Source organism: Macaca mulatta, chromosome 12 (genome assembly GCF_049350105.2).
Source record: "Macaca mulatta isolate MMU2019108-1 chromosome 12, T2T-MMU8v2.0, whole genome shotgun sequence".
NCBI lineage: Eukaryota > Metazoa > Chordata > Mammalia > Primates > Cercopithecidae > Macaca > Macaca mulatta.
The window spans coordinates 102,000,161-102,023,049 of NC_133417.1; the positions used below are offsets into that span (position 1 = coordinate 102,000,161).

Here is a 22,889-nt window from a genome sequence, read left to right on the forward strand (position 1 = left end):
ACTGGACACCTGTGACCAAACAGTCTTTGGGGTGTAAACACAGAAGATACAACCACAGAAAGCAAAAACAGGAGAAGAAGAAAACAGTGGGTGTCCTGTGCTCACCATGAGAAGTGCGTAGAGTTCATGGGAAACATGCTGAAAGCCCTTCTGAAGGAACTGGAGCACAGCCAGAGCGCCTGCAGAATTTGGGGGCAGGGCCAGAGAAATAACTGGGGAGTAGTTATTATAATCCTGTTATTACCCTATGGAGAACTAGGAAATGTGGGTGATAAGTCAATATTTATGTCGCACACTTTTTACCTCCCAAACTAGGTTATAATCTCCTTGAAAGTAATATCCATGCCTATTATTTATTTATTTATTTATTTATTTATTTATTTTTTGAAACAGAGTCTCACTCTATTGTCCAGGCTGGAGTGCAATGGCACAATCTTGGCTCACTGCAACCGCCGCCTCCCGGATTCAAGCAATTCTCCTGCCTCAGCTTCCCAAGTAGCTGGGATTACAGGCATGCACCGCCATGCCCGGCTAATTTTTGTATTTTTAGTACAGACGGGGTTTCACCAGGTTGGTCAGGCTGGTCTTGAACGCCTGACCTCAGGTAATCCACCTGCCTTGGCCTCCCAAAGTGCTTGGATTACAGGCGTGAGCCACCACACCCTCGGATGCCTAATATTATTTCTGTGTCGGCCATGGTTCCTAGCACATTTCCCTATAATCCACTCTGTAACATCAGAAAGCAGCCATCCTAAATTAGGTAGCTAATGTAAGAGAAGCCACACCTTGGAAGTTGTCCTAACAGTCTACCAGGTCAGTATTCATGGAGTCTAGGAAAAACAGAACTAGTGGTAAGGGTTTCTGTAGCCCTGTCCAGAGGACAGGACTCCTGGATGGGTCATCAAAGGTATTGATTGGTAAGGCACTGGGTTTTGAATAAGAGAGGCTACATGAGGTTATCAGAACTTGAGCACATTAATTTTTACTCAGTTTCTTTGATTTTAATTCCATACTCAGGAAGAAAACATCTGATCTTTATTCAGTGTGTAAAACTGGATCCCCTACGTAGAAGGGAACATAGCTGTAGTAGATGACATGAATCTCCTAGTCCTTTTAGCAGCTGGATTTTTCACTGTAAATTCATGAAGGATATTCTTGTCATCCATCTGGTGTGACTGGTGTGATAATGCAGATGAATAAAGTTTATGAACTTATAAAAACTGGGGCCAAGCGGGATGCCTTATGTCTGTAATCCCAGCACTTTCCCAGCACTTTGGGAGGCTGAGGTGGGCAGATCTTTCGAGGCCAGGAGTTCAAGACACCCCCCCGGCCAGCATGATGAAACCCTGTCTCTACTAAAAATAAAAAAATCCGTCAGGCGTGATGGCATGCACCTGCAATCCCAGTTACTCAGGAGGCTGAGGCAGGAGAATCACTTGAACCCAGGAGGCAGAGGCCGCAGTGAGCTGAGATCACGCTGCTGCACTCCAGCCTGGGCGACAGAGCGAGACTCTGTCTCAAACAAACAAAAAACAACTGGGATATAGACTCTAATCTCCAAACCCACTAACTGCTAGTACTCTGGAGAGTCTTAAAAAGGCCAGTACACAGGAAATACTGAGTAATCAAATATATTAATTGTAACATTCCCTTCTTTTAAAAAACACATTTTAAGAGACAATGACAACAAAAACACACTGCTCATCTGAAATGGTTGCTTTGGGCTATTTCTTACTATAGTCTGTCCCATAACAATGTGAGGAATTTGAGATCAAGATTGCTATATACTAAAAAATATCTTTATGTAATTTAAACAATTTTGTGTGAAATAACTTATGTGTTTGGAAAACTATAAAATGTTTCCTAGAAAAAAAATGCTACGGAGTTATGACTCTAAAATGTACCAAATTACCTTTCCAGTGAACAGGTGAATGTTATTGCTAAATATTAACAAAACTACTTTCTTTTCCAGATGGAATCTCATTCTGTCACCCAGGCTGGAGTGCGGTGGCACGATCATGGCTCACTGCAGCTTCAAACTCCTGGACTCAAGCAATCCCCCCACCTCAGCCTCCTGAGTAGCTGGAACTACAGGTACACACCACCACACCCAACTAATTTTTTCTTTTCTTTTCTTTTCTTTTGGAGAGACAAGGTCTTGCTCTGTTGCCCAAGCTGGTCTCAAGCTCCTGAGCTCAACCAATCCTCCTGCCTTGACCTCCCAAAGTGCCGGGATTCCAGGCGTGAGCCACTGAACCTGGCCCAAAACTACTCTTCTCTGCTGAATGGCCCACAGAATTTAAATCCGGTGATGTTACCACTTAGGTTGTGAGGATCTGCCCATGTGAGAAAGTAAATCTCACTTACTGCTGAGGGTTTGGTTTTCCCAGATATTCCTTCAGCTGTTACAGACAGCCAGGCCTGTTCCCTCCTTTGGAATTTTAGAAAGGCTCTTTGTTCTTTGTGAGCTTCACAGCACCCTGACCTGGAACACAGGTGTGCATGTGAGCTGTTCTTCTGACTAAAAAGTCCTCAGGCCTTTACATTTTATCTAACCAAATGAGGATCAAGAAGGGAAGTGATTATTACAGGGACCTGATCTAGACTTCACAACAGAGGACTTTGAGTCCTTAGCAGCTGCCGAGGACAAGCCATCTTTGGAGAAACAAGCTTGCTGGAAAGTCACTTTCCTCCCTCTAGCTGGAAGCACTCATCCCTGGCAGGTGTTATCATCTGGAGAGTGATACCAAGCTGACAGCAGCTGTTACAAAAGATGCTGAACAGAGATTCCAGGAGGAGGGCTGGGTCCAAGCATGAGTGCTTTTATGAAAATATGTGCAGAAGTCCAGGGCTAGTGCTGCAGATTTCAAACAGTGGGATGTACCACAGAGCTGTAGCTGGGGTCGATTTTACCCCTCACTGGGTGGATAATGGCATAGGGTGATTCTGCTCTCCTAATACAAAAAAAAAATGCAGATTGCTAGTCATGCAAAAGAATGGATGGGCCAGGCATGGTGGCTTATGCCTATAATCTCAGCACTTTGGGAGGCTCAGTCAGGCAGATTGCTTGAGCTCAGACGTTCAAGACCAGTCCAGGCAACATGTCGGAACCTTGTCTCTAAAAAATACAAAAATTATGACCTGGAGCAGTGGCTCACGCCTGTAATCCCAGCACTTTGGGAGGCCGAGGTGGGCAGATCACTTGAGGTCAGGAGTTTGAGACCAGCTGGGCCGACATGGGGAAACCCCATCTCTACTGAAAATACAAAAATTAGCCAGGTGTGGTGGTGGGCACCTGTAGTCCCAGCTACTCAGGAGGCTGAGGCAGGAGAATTGCTTGAACTCCGGAGGCGGAGGTTGCAGTGAGCCGAGATCATGCCACTGCACGGGCAACAGAGCGAGAATCTGTCTAAAGAAAAACACACACACACACACACACATCTATATATATATATATACACACACACATATATAAATAAATAATACAAAAATTAGCTGGGTGTGGTGGGCTACTGCAGTCCCAGCTACTTGGGAGGCTGAAGTGAGAGGATCAGTTGAACCCCAGAGGCTGAGGCTGCAGTGAGCTGTGATCATGCCACTGCACTCCAGCCTAGGCAACAGAGGAAAGACCCCTGTCTAAAAAAAGAAAGAAAGAAAGGAAGAAGGTAAAGAAGGAAGGAGAGGGGAGAGAGAGAGAGAAAGAGAGAAGAGAAGAGAATAAATGAATGATATAGACCTACAGACATAACTGTTGGTATTGTCTGAGGTTCTCTTGCTTCCCTTTGATAAATCCTGAAGACCACTCATCTCGATGGTACCTTGGTTGGAATTCAGATGTTCTGAGATAGCTTCGTCTTTCAAAAGTCTGGAGTTCACTAGTCCTCCAGACAGTACAGCATGGTTGTTGAAAGCTTGGAATTCAGAGTGAGACAGACATGGGTTTGAATCCTGGCTCTACATCCCACCAGTCATATCACCCAGGGTAGTTACTTAATTTCTTTGTGCCTTAGGATACCTATCTGTGAAATATGGATAATAATAGCAGGTACTTTACAGAACTGTTATGAGAATAAAATGAGATGATGCAGACACAGAGCCCAGTCCAACATGCTTGTCATAAATGTTCATTATTCCAACTTTATTAAAAATGAGAAGCATGGTTGTTAAACTCCCTCATGAGCTAAAACTTTGAAAAAGAATCAGGGTTTTGTTTTGTTTCATTGAAGGTTGATTCTTTCAAGGAATGAGTGTCTGATGACCTTATTTTGTCGATCAAAGTTCCATGAACTTTGGTGCCATAAAGTTCAGAACCTACTCCAGTTCCAGCAAGTCCTCTGGATGGTGATATCCACCAGGCAATTGGATGGCTAAGCCTGGACCTTGAAGCACACTGAGCTTAGAGATACAGATTCGGAAGCTTTCTCCCAGTGGAAAGAGTTGAAAGACCAGCTGCCAGATCCCATTCTGGATGAGACACCTGAGCTGCATGCATTGATTTTGGGATAAAGTGGTCTTTCTAAGAACTTGTGTAGTTGAAATGTTGAATAATTTAGCATTCAAGGTGGTGGTAGTGGTTAAACATAACTCTTAGGTGACACACATAGATCACTGAATTAGGTGCTTATTCAAAGACAATGTCTAATCCAAGGCTGGCTTCATCACTCTGGTTGTCCTAATACTTCTTTCCATGCTACCATATGTTCAGGGAATACGAATCAATTTTACTATCAAGAACATAAAATAAGCAAAAGCTACATTTTCCGCAGAAAACAATGTTATATATTCTAAGCTACATAGTTATATCTTTATATTAACCCACTTCAGTAAACAAACACGTAACAGAGCACCCACTGAATGCCAGACACTCTGATTTAGGTATTAGGGATGCAAAGAGTGAATGGCACCGCTCTAGGCATTTTTAATTCACCGACTTGCTGAATCCTCACAACAACCCTAGGAGGTAGGTCCTGTCATTCTGTGCATTTCGCTGATGAGGAAATTAACGTACAGAGAGATCAACCAAGATCATAATGTTAGTAAAAGGCAGAATCTGAATTTGCTCTGGCTCTAGGCCCTGCACCCTGCACCGCTCAGTCAGACTGCCTTTCAGCTAGGGTGAGAGGAGACGTCTCTTTCTTCAAAGAGCACACAGTCTGGTGGCAGAGGCAGAATACTTTAAGCTAAAAATTTTGTTTTCCAGCTAGATTTTCATGGCAGGTCTTCATTATAACTGAGGGCTAATCAACTTCATTTACCAAGATATCCATTTTTTTTTCTAAAGAGATTGTTTCCTAGTTACATAGATTTTTAAATTAAACTTCGTTTTGAGATCATTGTAGATTAACATGTAATTATAAGAAATAATATAGAGAGATCCCATGTTTCCCCCAATGGTGGCATCTTATGAAACTATAGTACAGTAACACCACCAGGATATGGATACAGATACAAGATACTGATATCTCAATAAAGTCAAGATACAGAGTATTTCCATCACCACATAGGCAACTCAGGTTGTCCTATTACAGACACACCCATTTACCTTCCCTAACACCTAACCCCTAATTAATCCCTAAAGACCACCACTAATCTGTTTTTCATTCTATAATTTCATCATTTCAATAATGTTATATAAATGGAATCACACAGTATGTAACCTTTTAGATTTTTGTTTTCACTTAACACAATTGCCTTTTATTATTCCCTGGAGATTCATCTAGGTTGCTGCATATGTCAATAATTTGTTCCTTTTTATGGCTGAAAAGTATTCTTTAGTATGGATGTACCAGTTTGCCCACTGAAAGATATTTGAGTTGTTTCCAGTTTTTGGCTATTACAAATAAAGCTCCTATGAACATTTGTGTACAGATTTTGTGTGAACATAAGCTTTCATTTCTCTGAAATAAAAATGCTCAGGAGTAAAACTGCTGATTCACATAGGAATTACATTAAATCGTTTTTAAAGGAACGGTCAATCTGCTCTGCAGAATAACTACCCCTTTTTATATTGCCACTTGCAAATGCATGAGTGACCCACTTTCTCTCCATCATTACCAGCTCTTGGTGTTGTCACTGTTTTTATTTTAGCCATTTTAATATGCATATAGTGACCTCATTGTGGTTTTTATTTACATTTTCCTAATGACTAATGATATTGAACATCTTTTCATGTGTTTGTCATCCATATGTCCCCTTCAGTGAAATATCTGTTCATATATTTTGCTCTCTTTTTTTTTTTTTTTTTGAGATAGAGTCTCGCTGTCTCCCAGGCTGGAATGCAGTGGCAAGATCTTGGCTCACTGTAACTTCCAACTCTCAGGTTCAAGTGATTCTCGTGCCTCAGCCTCCCAAGTAGCTGGAATTACAGGCATGTGCCACCAACCCGACTAATTTTTGTATTTTTAGCAGAGACAGGGTTTCACTATGTGGGCCAGGGTGGTCTCAAACTGTCGGCCTCAAGAGATCTGCCCCGCTTGCCCTCCCAAAGTGCTGGGATTACAGGTGTGAGCCATTGCACCCAGCCATATTTTGCTCATTTCTTAATGGGAGTGTTTGTGTTATCTTTTAAAAATCTGTTGAGTTTCGAGAATTCTTTATATATTCTAGACACATATCTTGTCAGATATGTGACTTGCAAATATTTTCTTGCAATTTAATGTTTGTCTTTTCAAACTGGTGACAGGGTCTTTCACAGAGCAAAAGTTTTAAATGTTAATGAAGTCCAATTTAGCAATCTTTTTTTAAAAAAATTGCTGTCAAGAACTCTGTGCTTAGTCCTAAATCCCAAGGATTTTTTTTTTTTTTTACCTTTAAATCTATGATCCATTTTGAGTTAATTTTTGTATAATGTATGAGACTTAGGTCAAGATTTTTTTTTATTTGCCTATGGGTGTCCAGTGGCTCCAGCATCATTTGTTAAAAATTTGACCTTCTCTTTGCTGAGTTGCTTTTCCACCTTTTTCAAAAATCAGTTGGGCATATTTTTGTGGGTATATGTCTAAGCTGTCTGTTCTGTTCCATTGAGCTATGTGCCTATCACTCTGCCAATACTTCACAGTCTTGATTACTGGGTAAGGTATTAACAAGACTGTCATGTATTGACACAGTAGTATAAAATATATATTATATATTCAAACTATATAATAATTCTTGAAATTAGGTAGACTGATTTTTCCCACATTGTTCTTTTTCAAAATTGTGTTGGCTTTCTAGTTCTTTTGCTATTCCATAAAAATTTTAGAAAAATCTTTCATCTGTCTATAAAAACCTTGCTAGAATTTTGATAAGAATTGTGTTAAACCTACAGATTAATTTGGCATCTTTACCATGTTGAGTCTTCTAATCCACGAATACAGAATGTCTCTCCTTTTTTTTTAGATCTTTGATTTCTTTCATCACCATTTTGTGGTTTCAACACATGTCTTTTGGATCTAGGACTAAGCGCAGAGTTCTTGACAGCAATTTTTTGGTGCAGTTGAAAATAATATTGTACTTTTAATTTTGGTATCTACATATTCATTCCTAGTACACAGAAACGCAATTGATTTTTATATGTTTATCTCGTATCTTGTGACCTTGATGAACTCACTTATGACTTCTAGGATTTTTTGGTTTATTACTGGGGATTTTCTACGTAGACAACAATGTCATCTGCATATAGGAACAGTTTTGTTTATTCCTTTCTGATCTGTACACTTTTTATTTCCTTTTCTTGCCTAATTGCTCTGGCTAGAACTTTTAGCACAATGTTGAATAGGAGTGGTATAAGAAGACATCCTTGCCTTAGTCTTTTACTGTTAAGTAAATTAGCTGTTCTTTATCAAGTTGTTACATGCTCTTTATCAAGTTGAGGAAGTTCCCCTCTATCTAATTTTTCTAGGAGAGTTTTGTTTTGTGTTGTTGTTGTTTGCTTGTTTTATTGTCTTAAATAAGTGTTAAATTTTGTCAAAAGTGTTTTCTGTATTGGTTGATATAAATCTGATTTTTCTTCTTTAGCCTGTTAATACAGTGAATTACACTGACTGATTTTCAAATATTGAAACAGGCTTGCATCCCTGTAATAAATTCCATTAGTCATGGTATATAATTCTCTGTATATATCACTGAATTCTATTTGGTAATTTGTAAAGATTTTTGCATTCATGTTCATGAAAGACACTGCGCTCTCTCTCTCTCGCTTGCTCTGTGTGTGTGTGTGTGTGTGTGTGTATGTCTGTCTGTCTGTCTCTCTTTGGTACTTAATATCAAGGTATTACTTTCATAAATGAATTGGAAAGTATTCTCTTGTATTCTATTTTCCAGAAAAGATAGTGTAGAATTATGTTAATTCTTTAAGTATTTGGTAGAATTCTCCAGTGAAATCATCCATGCCTGGAAATGTATTTAGGGGAAGTTTTAAAATTTAATTTTCTGAATATAGTTAAAGGGTTATTCAAATGATCTACTTCACATTGGGTAAATGAAGGTGGTTTGTGTTTTTCAATGAATGAGTCTGTTTTATCAAGTTGTCGAATTAATGTATATAGAGTTATTCATAATATTCCTTTATCCTTTTAATATCTGCAAGGTCTATGGTGACATCCCCTATTTCATTCCTGATATTGGTAATTTATGTTTCCTCTTTTTCTTAGCTACAGGTTTCTCAATGTTACTGATTTTTCAAAAAATCAGATTTTTGTTTCATTGAATTTCTTCATTGGTTTTCAATTTCATTTATTTCTGCCTCCATCTTTATAACAATTTTCTGCTTCTTTTGAGTTAAATTTGCTCTCTCCAGATTCTTGAAGTGGAAGCTTATATTACTGACTTGAGACTTTCCTCTTTTCTGATGTAACCATTTGGTGCTAAAAATTTCTTTCTCAGCATAATTTAGCTGAGTCCCCAAATTTCGCTTTGTCGTACTTTCATTTTCATTCAGTCCAAGATAGTTTTTGAATTTCCCTTGAGGCTTTCCTTTTAACCCATGAATTATTTACAAGTCTGGTTTTAATTTCCTAGTGTTGGAAATTTTCCTGGTATCTTTCTATTATTGATTTCTAGTTTTATTCCATTGTGGCTAGAAAACACGCCTTGTATGATTTCAATTATTTCATGTTTTTTGAATTTTGTTTTATGCTTCAAGATATTGTTTATCTTGGTGAACATTCATGGGCACTTGAACTCTTGAACTAAATATGTATTCTGATGTTGCTCGGTGGAGTGTTCTTATTGTTGATCAGATCCACTTGGTTGATTATGTTATTGACTTTTTCTATATACTTGACAATTTTCAGTCTCATTGTTCTACCAATTGTTGAGAGAGAGGTGCTAAAGTCTCCCACTGCAATTGTGGATTTCTGTTTATCTTTTCAGTTCTAACAGTTTTGCTCCACATATATCACAGCTCTGTTGCTTGGGGCATACACATTTAGGACACTCTCCTTGAGTGGGGTTCCAACCCTTACTAGGCTGCCTTCCTGACTTCCCTCCTGAGGCCTTAGCGCCAACTGGGCTGCCTTCCTGCTCTGCTCAGGCTTGCCTAGTGGGTTTGTGACTGAGAGGGAGGGAGGGAGGGAGGGAGGAAGGTAAGGGAGAGAGGGAAGGGGGGGAGAGAGGGAAGGGGTGGAGAGAGGGAGGGAGGGAGGAGGGAAGGAAGGAAGGAAGGAAGGAAGGAAGGAAGGAAGGAAGGAAGGAAGGAGGAGGAGGGTAGGGGGAGGAAAGGAGGGCGGGCCAGATTAACTTATTTTTTTGGTTGACTTTTAAACTGCCTTCTCTTTAAAACAAAAAATCTTCCTTTTTCTGACATCACTGGGTCCTTAGAAGTTTCCACATCAGAAGCAGTAATTCCTATTCCTTGAACCTCTTAGTGCTCCCTATCCATCTGGAAGAAATTACAGAGAAATATGTGCACGTATGCGTATGCGTGTGTATAACGTTTAATTTGGTACATGTCTTTATACCAGTTCGACATGCTAGTATAGGTTTTTATTGAAAAAGAAATCATGGAGGGGCAGTTGCAGTAAAATGAGGTGGTATTGGAAAGTAATCAAATCTAAAGAAAAGTCCAGGCCATAGAAAGGCAAATTTTCATTTCTTTTCTCACCTGCCATCTTCTGTGAAATACCTTCCTAACAAACAGGACAGTTGCTATATACTTAAAAATTAGCACTGACGTTTTATCACTAAATAAAGCTTAGTCACTCACAGTGTACTTCACTTGTTCAACAACTTTTGGCACCTGGTAAGTACTTGACATTAATAGAACCTAATGCCTTATAAGTTGATATTTAAATTCGCAAATGTTTAAAGGATAATAGTTTATTTTTCCTTAGAGCTGAGCATTAATTTTTTCCTGAAACAATGACTGTAAGTGTGTAGCTATTTACTGAACCAGTGAGTCATGGGTATAATCAAATAATACATTTATTCTCTTTTTCCCTATACTGGGTCCGATCTCCTTTATGAGGTTACTTCTTTTCCTGCCACTTCATGCAAAATCTCCAACAAATAATAAAGAGTTCTCTAGGCACTTTAGTTTAAAACATAACTTCATGTCAGCAATCAATACATCTGTTCCAGTGTGATAATCATAGACTCCTAACATTGTTTAACTTATTAAAACTCCTTCCCGCCTTCCCCCAAAGACTGCAGTGGGTAACGAGACACGGCTGACTTCTCTATTCCCCAACCTAGGGCTTCTCCTCCTCCTCATCTGCCTCTGCCTCCTCCAGGTCTAAAGGGGAAAGGGAAAGGAAGACACACTAGGAGCAGGGACAATGGTCTGCCTGGCACCTTTCTGGCAGTGATGTCTCTCACCAGGTCAGATGTTTACAACTGTCTCTCTCTTAGATGCTGAATTAGGTTCTCCACCATCACTGGGGTGTCTCGCCTGCAGTTCCCTCTGCCTGGGTGAATGGACCTTCCTGCTGGTAACTTATATTCCCCTCTCCACACTAGGAATCCTGGGTCTCCTGACTCTTCCAGGCAGCCCTCTTGAGTGGGATCAAGGAGAACCCCAAGCTAGCTCTGGCCCTTGGCTCACATTTGGGCATTGGGAAATATATACTTTGACCAATCATTGCTGAGAGTGGAGTGATTTCTCAAACACAGCCTTCTTCTTATTTAGCTGCCTGGCCAGCAAGTTCTGGTCAGAGCCATTGAGTCTTTAGATTTATCATATACCAGCCTGGCATGCTCCCTAAATTGTGTGGGACACAAACAAGATACCTAAGCAATCTCCCTGAAGCTGCCCTCCCTTAAGGCTGGGGTCAGACAGAAGGCTGCCTTCTGTCTCCTCTACTACGAGGGATGGTAGAATTCACAGCAGAGCTAGCTTCAAAGAAGGCTTCTCTCTAATCTCTAACTTCTTGTTCTTTCCAACTGTGACTTTAGAAATGGGGAAGGGGGCCATGGGTTGAAGCACCAGTATCTCACTTTGAAATGTGGAGGCAATGGCCCCAGTGTCCTAGGCCCTCAACTGAAGGCAAATCTGAAATGTTCTATTTTAACACATCCTGTTGAATGGTTCTTTCATCAGCTGCCAAATTCATTCATGGTAAAGCCCCAAAATTTTTTCTGCCACATTACAAAAAAAAAATGGAACATCTTATCATAAAACATTGTCTATTCAACTGTTTTGAATATAGATTTACATCCAAATTCTAACTCAAAATTTGTGAACTTATATTCATATCTGAGAGGATGCCAGTGGTATCAAAATATCCATGCTCACCCACACCCTTGCCCTTAATGAGAGTTCCTCATAGGATTTTATGTTTCTCTCCAACTGAATTAAATAGAAGAAAACACAAGACCAGCATTGTTGAGGTTTCCAGAGAACACCGCCCCTTGGCAGGCTGCCTGCTGGGAGGTCAGGCACAACCCAAGTCCTTCTCTTAGCAGCACCTCTGGGGAGAGAAAGCAGTCATCAGAGACTTGTTTGAGGCTGGGGTTCAAATTTACTGATTTTTCATTTTCTTGTCCTCAGATGACCACTCAGGAGTTTTCCTTTTTTTAACTGCTTTTTTCTACCTGCTTTCTTAGTCTTGAGAGGCTTACTGAGACATTGCCAATGTAAGTCCATACTATTTTTCTAAGAGACGGGGTCTTGTTCTGTCACCCAGGCTGGACTGCAGTGATGCAATCATAGGTCACTGAAACCTCAAACTCCTGGGCTCAAGCAATCTTCCTGCCTTAGCCTCCTGAGTAGCGAGGACTACAGGTGCACATCACATTACCATGCCTGGCTAATTTTAAAAATATTTTTGTAGAGACAAGGCCTTACTATGTTGCCCAGGTTGGTCTTGAATTCCTGGACTCAAGCAATCCTCCCACCTCAGCCTCCCAAAGTGGTGGGATTATAAGCTGTGAGCCACTGCACCTGGCCATAAGTCTATCTTATACAGACACATATATTTATTCAGAGCCAGGTGGTAATGGTTTTCTAAAGTCCTGTGATAAACACAAGAAACAACCTAAAACATTGAGTCGTTTATTTGAAAGCAGCATAATTTTAGTGTTGGGTTGCCCAAGACACAGTTGCTTTCAGTCTTTCTTCGGAGAATCCCAGAAGCTCCCAGAATATATAAGTGGGGGCGTTTGTCACCCCTACTTCTTCTCACAGTTGAAGTTGAAGTTCATTCCTATCATTGAACAGGGGACAAGATTCAGAGAAGCAGCCAAATTCCAAATGATTTGGCGTGAAAAAATCTCAGCCTGAATGTAATCAGAGGCCTAGAGTTTTCAATCTCTCTAAGTTTTGTAGACAATTTACATAATTACATTGGCACACACATTTTTCCATTTCAATAAAAAAGCCTCCAAGATCTTTATGTTCATGGACAAATCTTTAATATTGTAAAAAAATATATAATAAACCAATATAAACTCAAAAATTCCAAATAGGGGCATGATTCCCTGATTTTTCTTTTCAGAGCCAGTAAGAATACACTTCAGATAGAGAAAAAAGGAGATTTCCTTTGCCAATTCCCTTCCTCCACTCAAACATACATTATACTCAGACACAAGAAGCTTTATTAGCAAAGTCTCCCCCATTTTGCTTTGATATTTTGAGCCCAATTAAATATGACGGATCACAGCTCTCAGTACATGTTTGTGGGCAGATTTTTGCTTCCACACATAGTACAAACGTCTTTGATCAAGACCAGCTGAGAACACTGGCCTAAGTAGGTAGACTTGGCAGAATTCTCAACCTTGGCTATTTCTATCAAGGCGAAGGGGTTCATACTACTTTTTAGAAGTCTTTTTTCTTCATGGAACTAATTAAATATAAGTCTGTATAATAGAAGTGAAGTTAAAACAACTATAATAATTTCTGTTTCTTTTTGATTACAGCAAAATGGACTGAACACAAAGTAGTTTATAAATTCTATGCTTACGATCACAGACAGGAGCCACAAACCATGAATGCCAAAGTAAACACAGACCAAGCTGAGTGTCAGAGTCAAAATGTACATCAAATTTAATGATACATATTTAATGATATGCATACTCACAGTAATTGCTCAAGTAGATGGGAGGAAGTGCCAAAGACACATTTCATCAGCCTCACAAATCAGCTAGTCCAGATGGCCCCCCATCTTCTTCAATCCTACTCCAGCGCCCAGAGGACAAAGTCCCTGGACCAGTAGTGAAGGCCAGAGGACCACACATACTCATTTACTCTCTCCATTCCCTCCACAGGCCAGAAGCATAGGCTGGGATGGTGGAGTCAAAAAAAGATCTCCTTGTACAATTCCTGTTCAGAGGCTCAGATAACCTATGAAGAGCTACCAGATATGTGTCTCTTCACCAATGTAACTCTAGCACAAAGTACAGAGTCAGGGACAATTTGTTCAAAGGATGACCCCTGGGAAGACAGGTGTTTGTGCTGGGAGATGAGGAGGAAGATTGGCATAGCAATGTGAAAGTGTTAGAAATTCACCTCCTAGTGCATATGAGTTAATTGGTTTGCTTTCCTAACATCTAGTACCCAAGGAAATTGGAGTTCTAAAGACTATAAAGATATCGGATTCCTACAGAAAGAGGGAAAATATATGAGAAAAAGCATCCCCCTCAAAACCCTACTTCTTCATTTAATACTTGTTTTCGGGTTTTAAAAAAAACTTTTAGGTTCAGGGGTAATGTGCAGGTTTGCTATTTAGGTAAATTTGTGTCATGGGGGTTTGTTGTACAGATCATTTTGCCACCCAGGTACTAAGCCTCGTTAATTTTTTATTATTCTCTCCCTCCTCCCATCCTCCACCCTTACGTAGGCCCCAGTGTCTGTTGTTCCCCTCTTTGTGTCCATGTGTTCTCATCATTTAGCTCCCACTTACAAGTGAGAACATGCAGTATTTGGTTTCTTGCCCCTACGTTTTTTTGCTAAAGATTCTGTCCTCCAGTTGTATCCATGTTCCTACAAAGAACATGATCTCGTTGTTTTTTATGGCTGCATAATATTCCATGATATATATATACCATACTGTCTTTATCCAGTCTACTGTTGATGGGAATTTAGGTTGATTCCATGTCTTTGCTATTGTAAATAATGCTGCAATGAACATACATATGCATGTATCTTTATGGTTAGAATGATTTATATTCCTTTGGGTATACACCCAGTGGTTGGATTGCTAGGTTGAATGGTAGTTTTGCTTTTAGGTCTTTGAGGAATTGCCACAGTGCCTTCCACAATGGTTAAACTAATTTACACTCCCATTAACAGTGTATACATATTCCCTTTTCTCCACAACCTGGCCAGCATCTGTTATTTTTTGACTTTTTATTAATAGCCATTCTGACTGGTGTGAGATGGTACCTCATTATGGTTTTGGTTTGCATTTCTCTAATGATCAGTGATGCTGAGCTTTTTTTCATATGCTTATGGCTTATGAAAAGAAAACATATATGTTTTCTTTTGAAATTTACTTAACACTTGTATCAAAGACAGGGTCCTATTCCCTCTCCCCTCCTTTCAGAACCCTTTCCTCCTGTCTCATCTCCTGTTCTAATCCATCCACAGTTAAGTGAGCCAACAGTGGGGATAAGATACCTGCAAAGGTCTGATTTGTGGTTCCACTCCTAAGGGAAAGTCCAGGTTGTTTTCAGGATTGTGTTTTGTTTTGATTGGGAGGGGGTGGGGCATAATAATGTTTTTTGCCTGCTTAGGATCTTTGCTTTGTACAAACTACACCCAAGAGGAATTTTGGGATGCATTCCAAAATAGGAATACATAAAACTTTCTGTCCAACTAAAATCATTCAGGAAAATGAGAGAACTTTCATCCTGTGTTACAAATGACTGACTGTGGTTTCTTTCCTGAAAGCAAACAATAGTAACACTTCTACCAATTATATTGATAATCCGGTCTGTTCGACTGACAGTGTAAATTAAGATCAAGTAACACCTCTTCCTAACTGTTTTTGAATGTTTTATAATTGTCATGAATAGTCATCTCTTTGTAAATTACACAGGGCAAATGTTGATCTAATCAAAGGGGGTAATTTCATTAACAGACAGAATTTGTGAAACCTTCTTATGAACAGAAAAACCTCTTACTTGAATAACAGAAATAATGGTACCAAAATGGCCTTCCTAAAAAAAATGAAGATATTGCATGCAATGTTATTTCTATACAAAGAAGGTGTTAGGATAATTATCCTGAGTTTCCAGACTATGAAGGATTAAAGATAACTCACGAAAGTACTATAGAACAGCACACATTATTAAGACTATAATAACAAACTGTATAATAAAAGTTTGTTTTATCATGACAATTATGACATGGTTTTCATAGAGAAAACCAATTAAAGACAGCTGTGTCTTAGGTATATTTTGGAAGGCAGGCTCATGATACATAGTTACAGTAGAAAGCCTTTACTCTGCCACTGATTACCACACACACACACACACACACACACACATTTTGTGAGGAGCATTTCTTATATGGGATCAAAACACAAAGCCATATTTGCTAATAGGTCTATACCAACTTCCATGGCAATGCTGATGTTAGGAGGCAGAAATGGTACTGCCTTATATCAGTGAGTACCATGCTTTTGCACTGTGTTTAAAAGCCTTGGGTGGTGGTGGGGCTCTAACCTGCAATGGAAGGTAGCATGGTGCAGTAGAAAAAACACTTTTTGAAATCAGTAATTCATGAAATCCTGATTCATGGCCCCACTTTTTACACAGACCAGAGCTACGACTCTGGAAAAAACAGTTAATGCCTCTGTGATTTGGTCTGTGTGTCTGTGTGTGTGTATGCGTGTGTGCGTGGGTTCGAGAAAACAAAACAAAACAACTCACCAATTCCAGACATTGCCTGTGCCCATAGGCAGCAGCATAATGTATGCTATTGTAACCTTCCTTGTCCCGGATAGACGGATTTGCATCATTTTGAAGCAGAAACTCTAGACATCTGTAAGTATAAAAATGAAGTGTTATTTTAGAAAACATCTCTGGACTGAAAAAGATAAGTTTACGTAAATCGTCCTGTGATGAATGTTCCATGAAGAATTTTATGAGTTTGTTTCTTTAAAAACCCTACAGCATTGAAGTTTTATGTATTGAAAATTGTGTGTGTGTGTGTGTTTTCTGTAGCTATCTTTATTTGAGCTTAATACAGCCATTCTAGAATTCAGGAAAAGCTTTAGGAAAAAGAGGGTAATTACGATTTTTTTCTCTCATCTTCAGGTAAGAACATCTGTTATCAAGATTACTGAATAGTAAGTTTTGGAGCTCCACATTGATTGAACAAAGTCTCAATAAAGAAGTGATCAGTAACAGGGCAAGTAACAGGGCAACCTCAGTAGGGAGGGGTTTACTCTTAACCTCACCATAAAATCAAAGGTTAGAAAATGAAAGTTAAAAAGAGTAAGAAAAAAAATAAGAATAGCCTAAACAATAAAAAGATTAAAGGAATGGGTAATCATTTTTAAAGAACAAAGAATTAACTTCATAACCACATATGAATAAAGAGGCTTAAATTTCACCATTAGGAATATAGACCTGGGGGAAAAAAAAAAAAGTTTAAAGCCCTTTCAGGCAGTTGTAATTTTTCTGAAAAAGCCACAGTCTTTGGAAAGCTTAGAGGAAGGAGCACGGCTCCACCTTCACTGAAGAGCCCAAAACTCTAGTTCACAAGTACCCAGGGATGTAATAAGTTCTGTTCAGGGCCTACCGCAAATGGTCCAGTCCTGCTGGGAAAGAGGGAGTCGCTAGTCAGGAAATGCTGCTTCATAGCGTCAGCATTATCCTTGTGACAATGGGACAAACATGTCCTTTACAAGACCAAGCTGATTCAATTTCATACTCAAATCAAAATGTTAACATTCTAAATATCAACCCATACATTAAATAAGACCTTCCAATAGAAAATTTCTACGGTTTACCCAAAAACTTTTAAATGGCATTTACCTATTTTTTGGTATAACCCAAAAGGAGAAAAGTCAATTACACACAGGGACAATTAAAACAGATACTTCGATTTCTAGAAAAACTGATGAAAGCCATATATGTTAAAAAAAAAAAAAACAAACAAATACCCACATGTCAATAATAAATCAAACTATTCTTAGAGTCTTGCTATTATTCCCTCTTCGGTCATTTGCACCTTATAAGGAAGGAAGTTCTTTTTCATTCTGTTAATTAAATGCCCATGGAAAGGATCCCAGGTATGACTCACTGTAAATTGAATTTGGCTCTTTAAATGAAATCACTCAATAGGAATAACATGCTAGTGGACACACAATTCCCAGTTTCTGAATGGATTATATCCCAAAAATTAGTTGATAAATTGAATTTGTAACATAGTTGAACTATATATACTGCCAATAGTAGTATTATAATAAAAGTAATGTAGAACTTGGATATTCTCCACATTGTTTGTAAGGAAAACATGAATTCCGTGTTTTAGCTGGGAATGCTTATTTTTTTTCTCTTCCCAGGGCCTACTAATTTGGCAATTATGATGCAAAGCCAACAGATGCACATGAGGTCAGAGGCGTATCTGGATACAGGGAGTGGCCTCCCTTTGCATAGAAGAACTCTCAGGCAGCTGGTTCCTCCTGCCCCCTGCCTTTCTGGTCCCCTCCCTCTCCATCAGCTTGTCTGGCTCAGGGCAAGCTTGCAGTTCACTGGAAAAGGGGGCATTTGCTGCAGTGGCTTAAGATGCTACAGCCTTTTAGTATTGTTATTTTAAATTTGGGGGTATCAAAGCAAAACTCTGATCATCCTACTTTATTAGCTGCTGCATTTCCTGTCCCCACCCCAATTACCATCAAAGTTAGGTCCCACAACCTGCATTGGAGCCACACTCTCTAACTATACCTTTCCACAACAGTCTGGGCATGGGAGGAGCATAGTATAGGGTGGGAAGACCCTGGAGTAGACACAGGCATTCAGGCCACAGAAAAACTGGGTCATCTGACAATGAAAGAATAAATAAGTTAACAACAATGTGCCTGCAGACTCATAGAGCACCATATCCACTGGATTCCACAGGGGTGAGGCACAAGGTGTGGGTACCAATTCGTTCGTTTGTTCATCTACTCAACAGCTATTGAATATTGACTATGTGCTAGGTACTGCACTGAGCACTGTAAGCTTCTCACTGTGACCTGTGGTGCGGAAAGGACTCTCAGAGGATGAAGCTGGAGGTTCCTGTGCATCTACAGCCCTGAGTGATGGCAGGTACTCCCACCCCTGCCACAGCAAAGAGCTATGTCTCTGTTAGAAGCCAGGGAGAGGCAGGTGGGATGAGGGGCCCAGGAGCAACCTTTTGCAGGAGCAGGAGGCTCTTCCTAAATTGATGTGGGTGTGGGCTGGGGGAGGGGAAAGCACAAATGGCTATTTCACACCAAAGTATTAAGACCTTTTAAAATAGGATCTGCTAAATAGATGTCCCCAGGTCATAAAAGCAGAACCTAAGGCTCTCAGAGGAGGCTTCATCTGTCTTCACTGGTACATGATGCATCGCAGTCAGAAATGATATTTAGGACACCAGGTCCTAAAAACCACTGACCAATCACAGTGGTTGCTGAAGCAAAGCTTACAATTTTAGAAAGTTCCCTGTGTGAAAATAGTAGAATTGAAGGCTGTATTAAAAGAATAGTTTCTTTCCCATTAAAGGCAAACCCATATCACTTCCTCAAGATTCCAAGTGAAACCCCAAAATACTAAGGCAGGCAACGTGGCAACTCAGAGAAGCAGAAGCAGCGTCAGAAATGGCACCTTGTTCTTAAGCTGAGAAGAAACTTACAGTGTGGCTTCCTTTTCCTTCAGCTCCCTGGCTCTTTCAAGTTCTTCTGAATTTTCATGGGCATTTCCTAAGATAGTCTTACTTCTCAGCATAAAGGACAGAAAAAAATTGCAATTAATTTTTTTAAATGGCAAAGCTGTTAATGGTTTTGTTGCAATTTATATCTTAATGATTTTTACCCCAACCCAGAAGAAACAAGCACCACTGATTTTCACTGAAGATATACATGGTTCTCTCCAAAGCCATCCCATAAATCTATTCTCTCCCAAGGATCCAACTGAGAATATGATTTCTTAAAACTTCCACTTAAGTATCAGCAATTAAGTTAACAATCAAGTTGCCCACCTTTCTATAAACATTCTAAACTTCCCAAGTAAAGAAGTAGTGACTTAGCTGAAACTTCTTTGACTCCTACCACATTCCCCACTGCCTCCTTACCAGCTCAGCATCTCATTTGTCCAGAAATGGGGTCCTATTCACCCTTCATCTGCCAGAACAATTCTTCACCATCCAAAATTCCTTTTCCAGCTCTTAACAGAGGAAGTGTATTGTTTCCCCACCCTTTTCACCACCCCCAATCTATTCCAAGTGAATTGTCTGGAGCTTGGCACATAGTAGATGCTCAATAAATGTTTGTTAAGCAATGTTTGTTAATAACCTGTACGCCTAAGGGATCAGAATGCTACATCTGATATTATTATTTCTATTTATTATATAACTATGAAGAGGAAACAAGCAGTATTTTTCAAACTACAGATCATAAGCCATTACTGAATTGTGAAATCGACTTAGTGGGTTGTAGTCAGCAATATTTTTTATCTAATGAAATACAGAATATGTCAGAATGCATCACATATGGTAAAAGTAAATATGATTTTATGAAAACTTTATTTCCACTTTACATACTAAACTATATACATGTGAATGTGCATATTGGGTCATGACTGTAAGATGGTATTTCTCACTGTGGGTCACCATCTAAAAGCCATTGCTCTACAAGAAAAGAAATTAGCACTGACCCAGAATCAATTTCACAGCACAAGGCAGCAAATAATTCAATAGTTCTTCAAACAGGGTCACCTAAAAGTATTCCTATGAAGGAGGCCCTTCCTTAAGCTTCCAAGAACAATTTCATCAACTGTGGGCATCTCTCCCACCTTCTTCCCTTGAACTGCTTCACTTATTTCTGTTTTCCATTCCTATCCACCTAGAATCCAAACATGCCCTGAGCAACCAACTTCCTCTCCTCTAGCTCCTGAAAGAGCATTCATGCCCAGGTTTGGAGCAATGGTGCCTAGTTTACATGTATTGACGCTGAATTTAAAGGCTGTTGGGATTATGCATGGGTGGATGTTTTTGACATATGACATATATATTAGCAAATGTAAGTTTTATAGCAAATGAAGCATTTAAGTGGTGATGATGAAAACTATGGTATATGTCAAAATAAATTACAACAGATTTTGAATGAACCATAAACTCGAGCTTGACAGCTACACTTGGGATTCAACCCAAAGAACAGAGAAGTAATTGTGCAGTGACATGTAATAATCAAACATAAATTGACCAGAAAAGGAAAGCCCAGGTTTGGAATGAAGCAAATCTAACTCTTTTGGGTTAGTCTAACTCTTTTTCCATGAGGTGATATGAAGAAAACTTAGCAATCCTTCCCCACCACTCCCCAACCCTGTTCCCAGAGGAAGCATGAGCAAGGCTGTTTTTACTTTCTATCCATGTCTGATGCAGCGGCATAATGCAAAGCTGTGCGTCCCCAGTCATCTGTTTCATTAACGTTGGCCCCTGTGGTCACTAATGTCTCAATACAGTGGAAATGACAATTCGCAGCTGCATAGTGCAAAGGGGTCCTGAAAAACAAACAGCAATTTATTACTTCATTCAGTCTGGAAAACAGGCCCGTTGTTAGCACTAGCATGGGCAGCAGTATGCCTAGGGGCATGGAAAGCTCTTAGACTCTCACAGTGTGTGGAGATCAAAGTCATGCCTTCCTTTTTTTTTTTTTTTTTTTTTTGAGACGGAGTCTCGCTCTGTCGCCTGGGCTGGAGTGCAGTGGCCGGATCTCAGCTCACTGAAAGCTCCGCCTCCCGGGTTCACGCCATTCTCCGGCCTCAGCCTCCCGAGTAGCTGGGACTACAGGCGCCCGCCACCTCACCCGGCTATTTTTTGTATTTCTTAGTAGAGACGGGGTTTCACCGTGTTAGCCAGGATGGTCTCGATCTCCTGACCTCGTGATCCGCCCATCTCGGCCTCCCAAAGTGCTGTCATGCCTTCCTTTAACTACACAAGTTAGGTATCCCTTATCTGAAATGCTTGGAACTAGAAGTGTTTTGGATGGTTGAGCATCTTTTATTCAAAAATCCAAAATTCAAAATGTTCCAATGAGCATTTCCTTCGAACATTATGTCAGTGCCCCAAACGTTTCAGATTTTGGAGCATTTCAGAATTTGGATTTTCAGATGAGGGGTGCTTAACCTGTATAAACTGGAAGTGAGGCTATAAAGACAGTGGCTTCGGCCGGGCGCGGTGGCTCAAGCCTGTAATCCCAGCACTTTGGGAGGCCGAGGCGGGCGGATCACAAGGTCAGGAGATCGAGACCACAGTGAAACCCCGTCTCTACTAAAAATACAAAAAATTAGCCGGGCGCGGTGGCGGGCGCCTGTAGTCCCAGCTACTCAGGAGGCTGAGGCAGGAGAATGGCGGGAACCCGGGAGGCGGAGCTTGCAGTGAGCCGAGATCGCGCCACTGCACTCCAGCCTGGGCAACAGCGTGAGACTCCGTCTCAAAAAAAAAAAAAAAAAAAAAAAAAAAAAAAAAAGACAGTGGCTTCAAACGAGGCCATCTACCATGGATCTGTCCTTTCTTTTCCTTCTTAGAGCCTATCCTAGTTCAGGTCTACATTATTGCTTTTTTGGACCATTGCCAGCCCATCCTATTGGCTTCCTTAGCTCTAACCAAGTGTCCATAATTTCTAGTTAGTATAAATGAAGAATTTTTTTTAAGGTGCAATACCCACATATAACAATCGTGTTCTAAAACCTTTGGTTCTCTCTACTAACCAAAGACTTGATTCCTCAGCCTAGAATTGTAGACCTTCCAAAACTGGTCCCAATCTCCTTTTGATGGGGTATCTCTCTCCCCTAGATGTACCCATTAGAATAACCAAAGCGGATGACTTGAGGCTTTCTGGATCATGTTCACACTTCCCCCCAACCTTTGTCCAGGTTGGTTTACCCCCAGGAATGCCCATTCATGAATCACTTCCACCCATCAAAACCCCACTCATCATCTTGTTCCAGGGGCTAGTTCTCTTTATTTTGTCTGAGATGGCTTAGCTACTCTCTGGGTCTCTCTTGAGTTCTCATCACATACTGCCTTGATTTTAGCACTGGTGTATTGTCTCATCCTCCCCACTGAACTGCAAGCTCCTTGAGGGTAGGGATGTTGGTTAATGGGAAGAACAATGCACAATCCGAATCCGAATCAGAAGCCCTGGGTTCTGGCATTGGCAGATGTGCAAGCTGGCCCAAATCACATCCCCTCTCTGGATCTTGACTTCTTCACCCTTATTTCAATAAGAACTTTTGAGCTACTGTGCCCTACCTAAGGTCCTTCTAGGTCTAAAATTCTGTGT

General features: G+C 40.2%; 1 protein-coding gene across 8 annotated transcripts in view; it reads right to left on the reverse strand.

Annotated features, from left to right (window-relative positions):
- Nucleotides 1-22,889, reverse strand: part of ANKRD44 (ankyrin repeat domain 44) — a 346,068-nt gene that overhangs the window by 97,497 nt on the left and 225,682 nt on the right. For all 8 annotated transcript variants that reach the window (XM_077957343.1, XM_077957342.1, XM_077957341.1 and 5 more), the window contains exons 14-16: nucleotides 20,965-21,105; nucleotides 19,241-19,321; nucleotides 16,288-16,399 (exon numbers count right to left, since the gene is read on the reverse strand). In XM_077957343.1, the coding sequence (XP_077813469.1) occupies nucleotides 16,288-16,399; nucleotides 19,241-19,321; nucleotides 20,965-21,105 (334 nt within the window). The remainder of the gene's footprint in view (nucleotides 1-16,287; nucleotides 16,400-19,240; nucleotides 19,322-20,964; nucleotides 21,106-22,889) is intronic.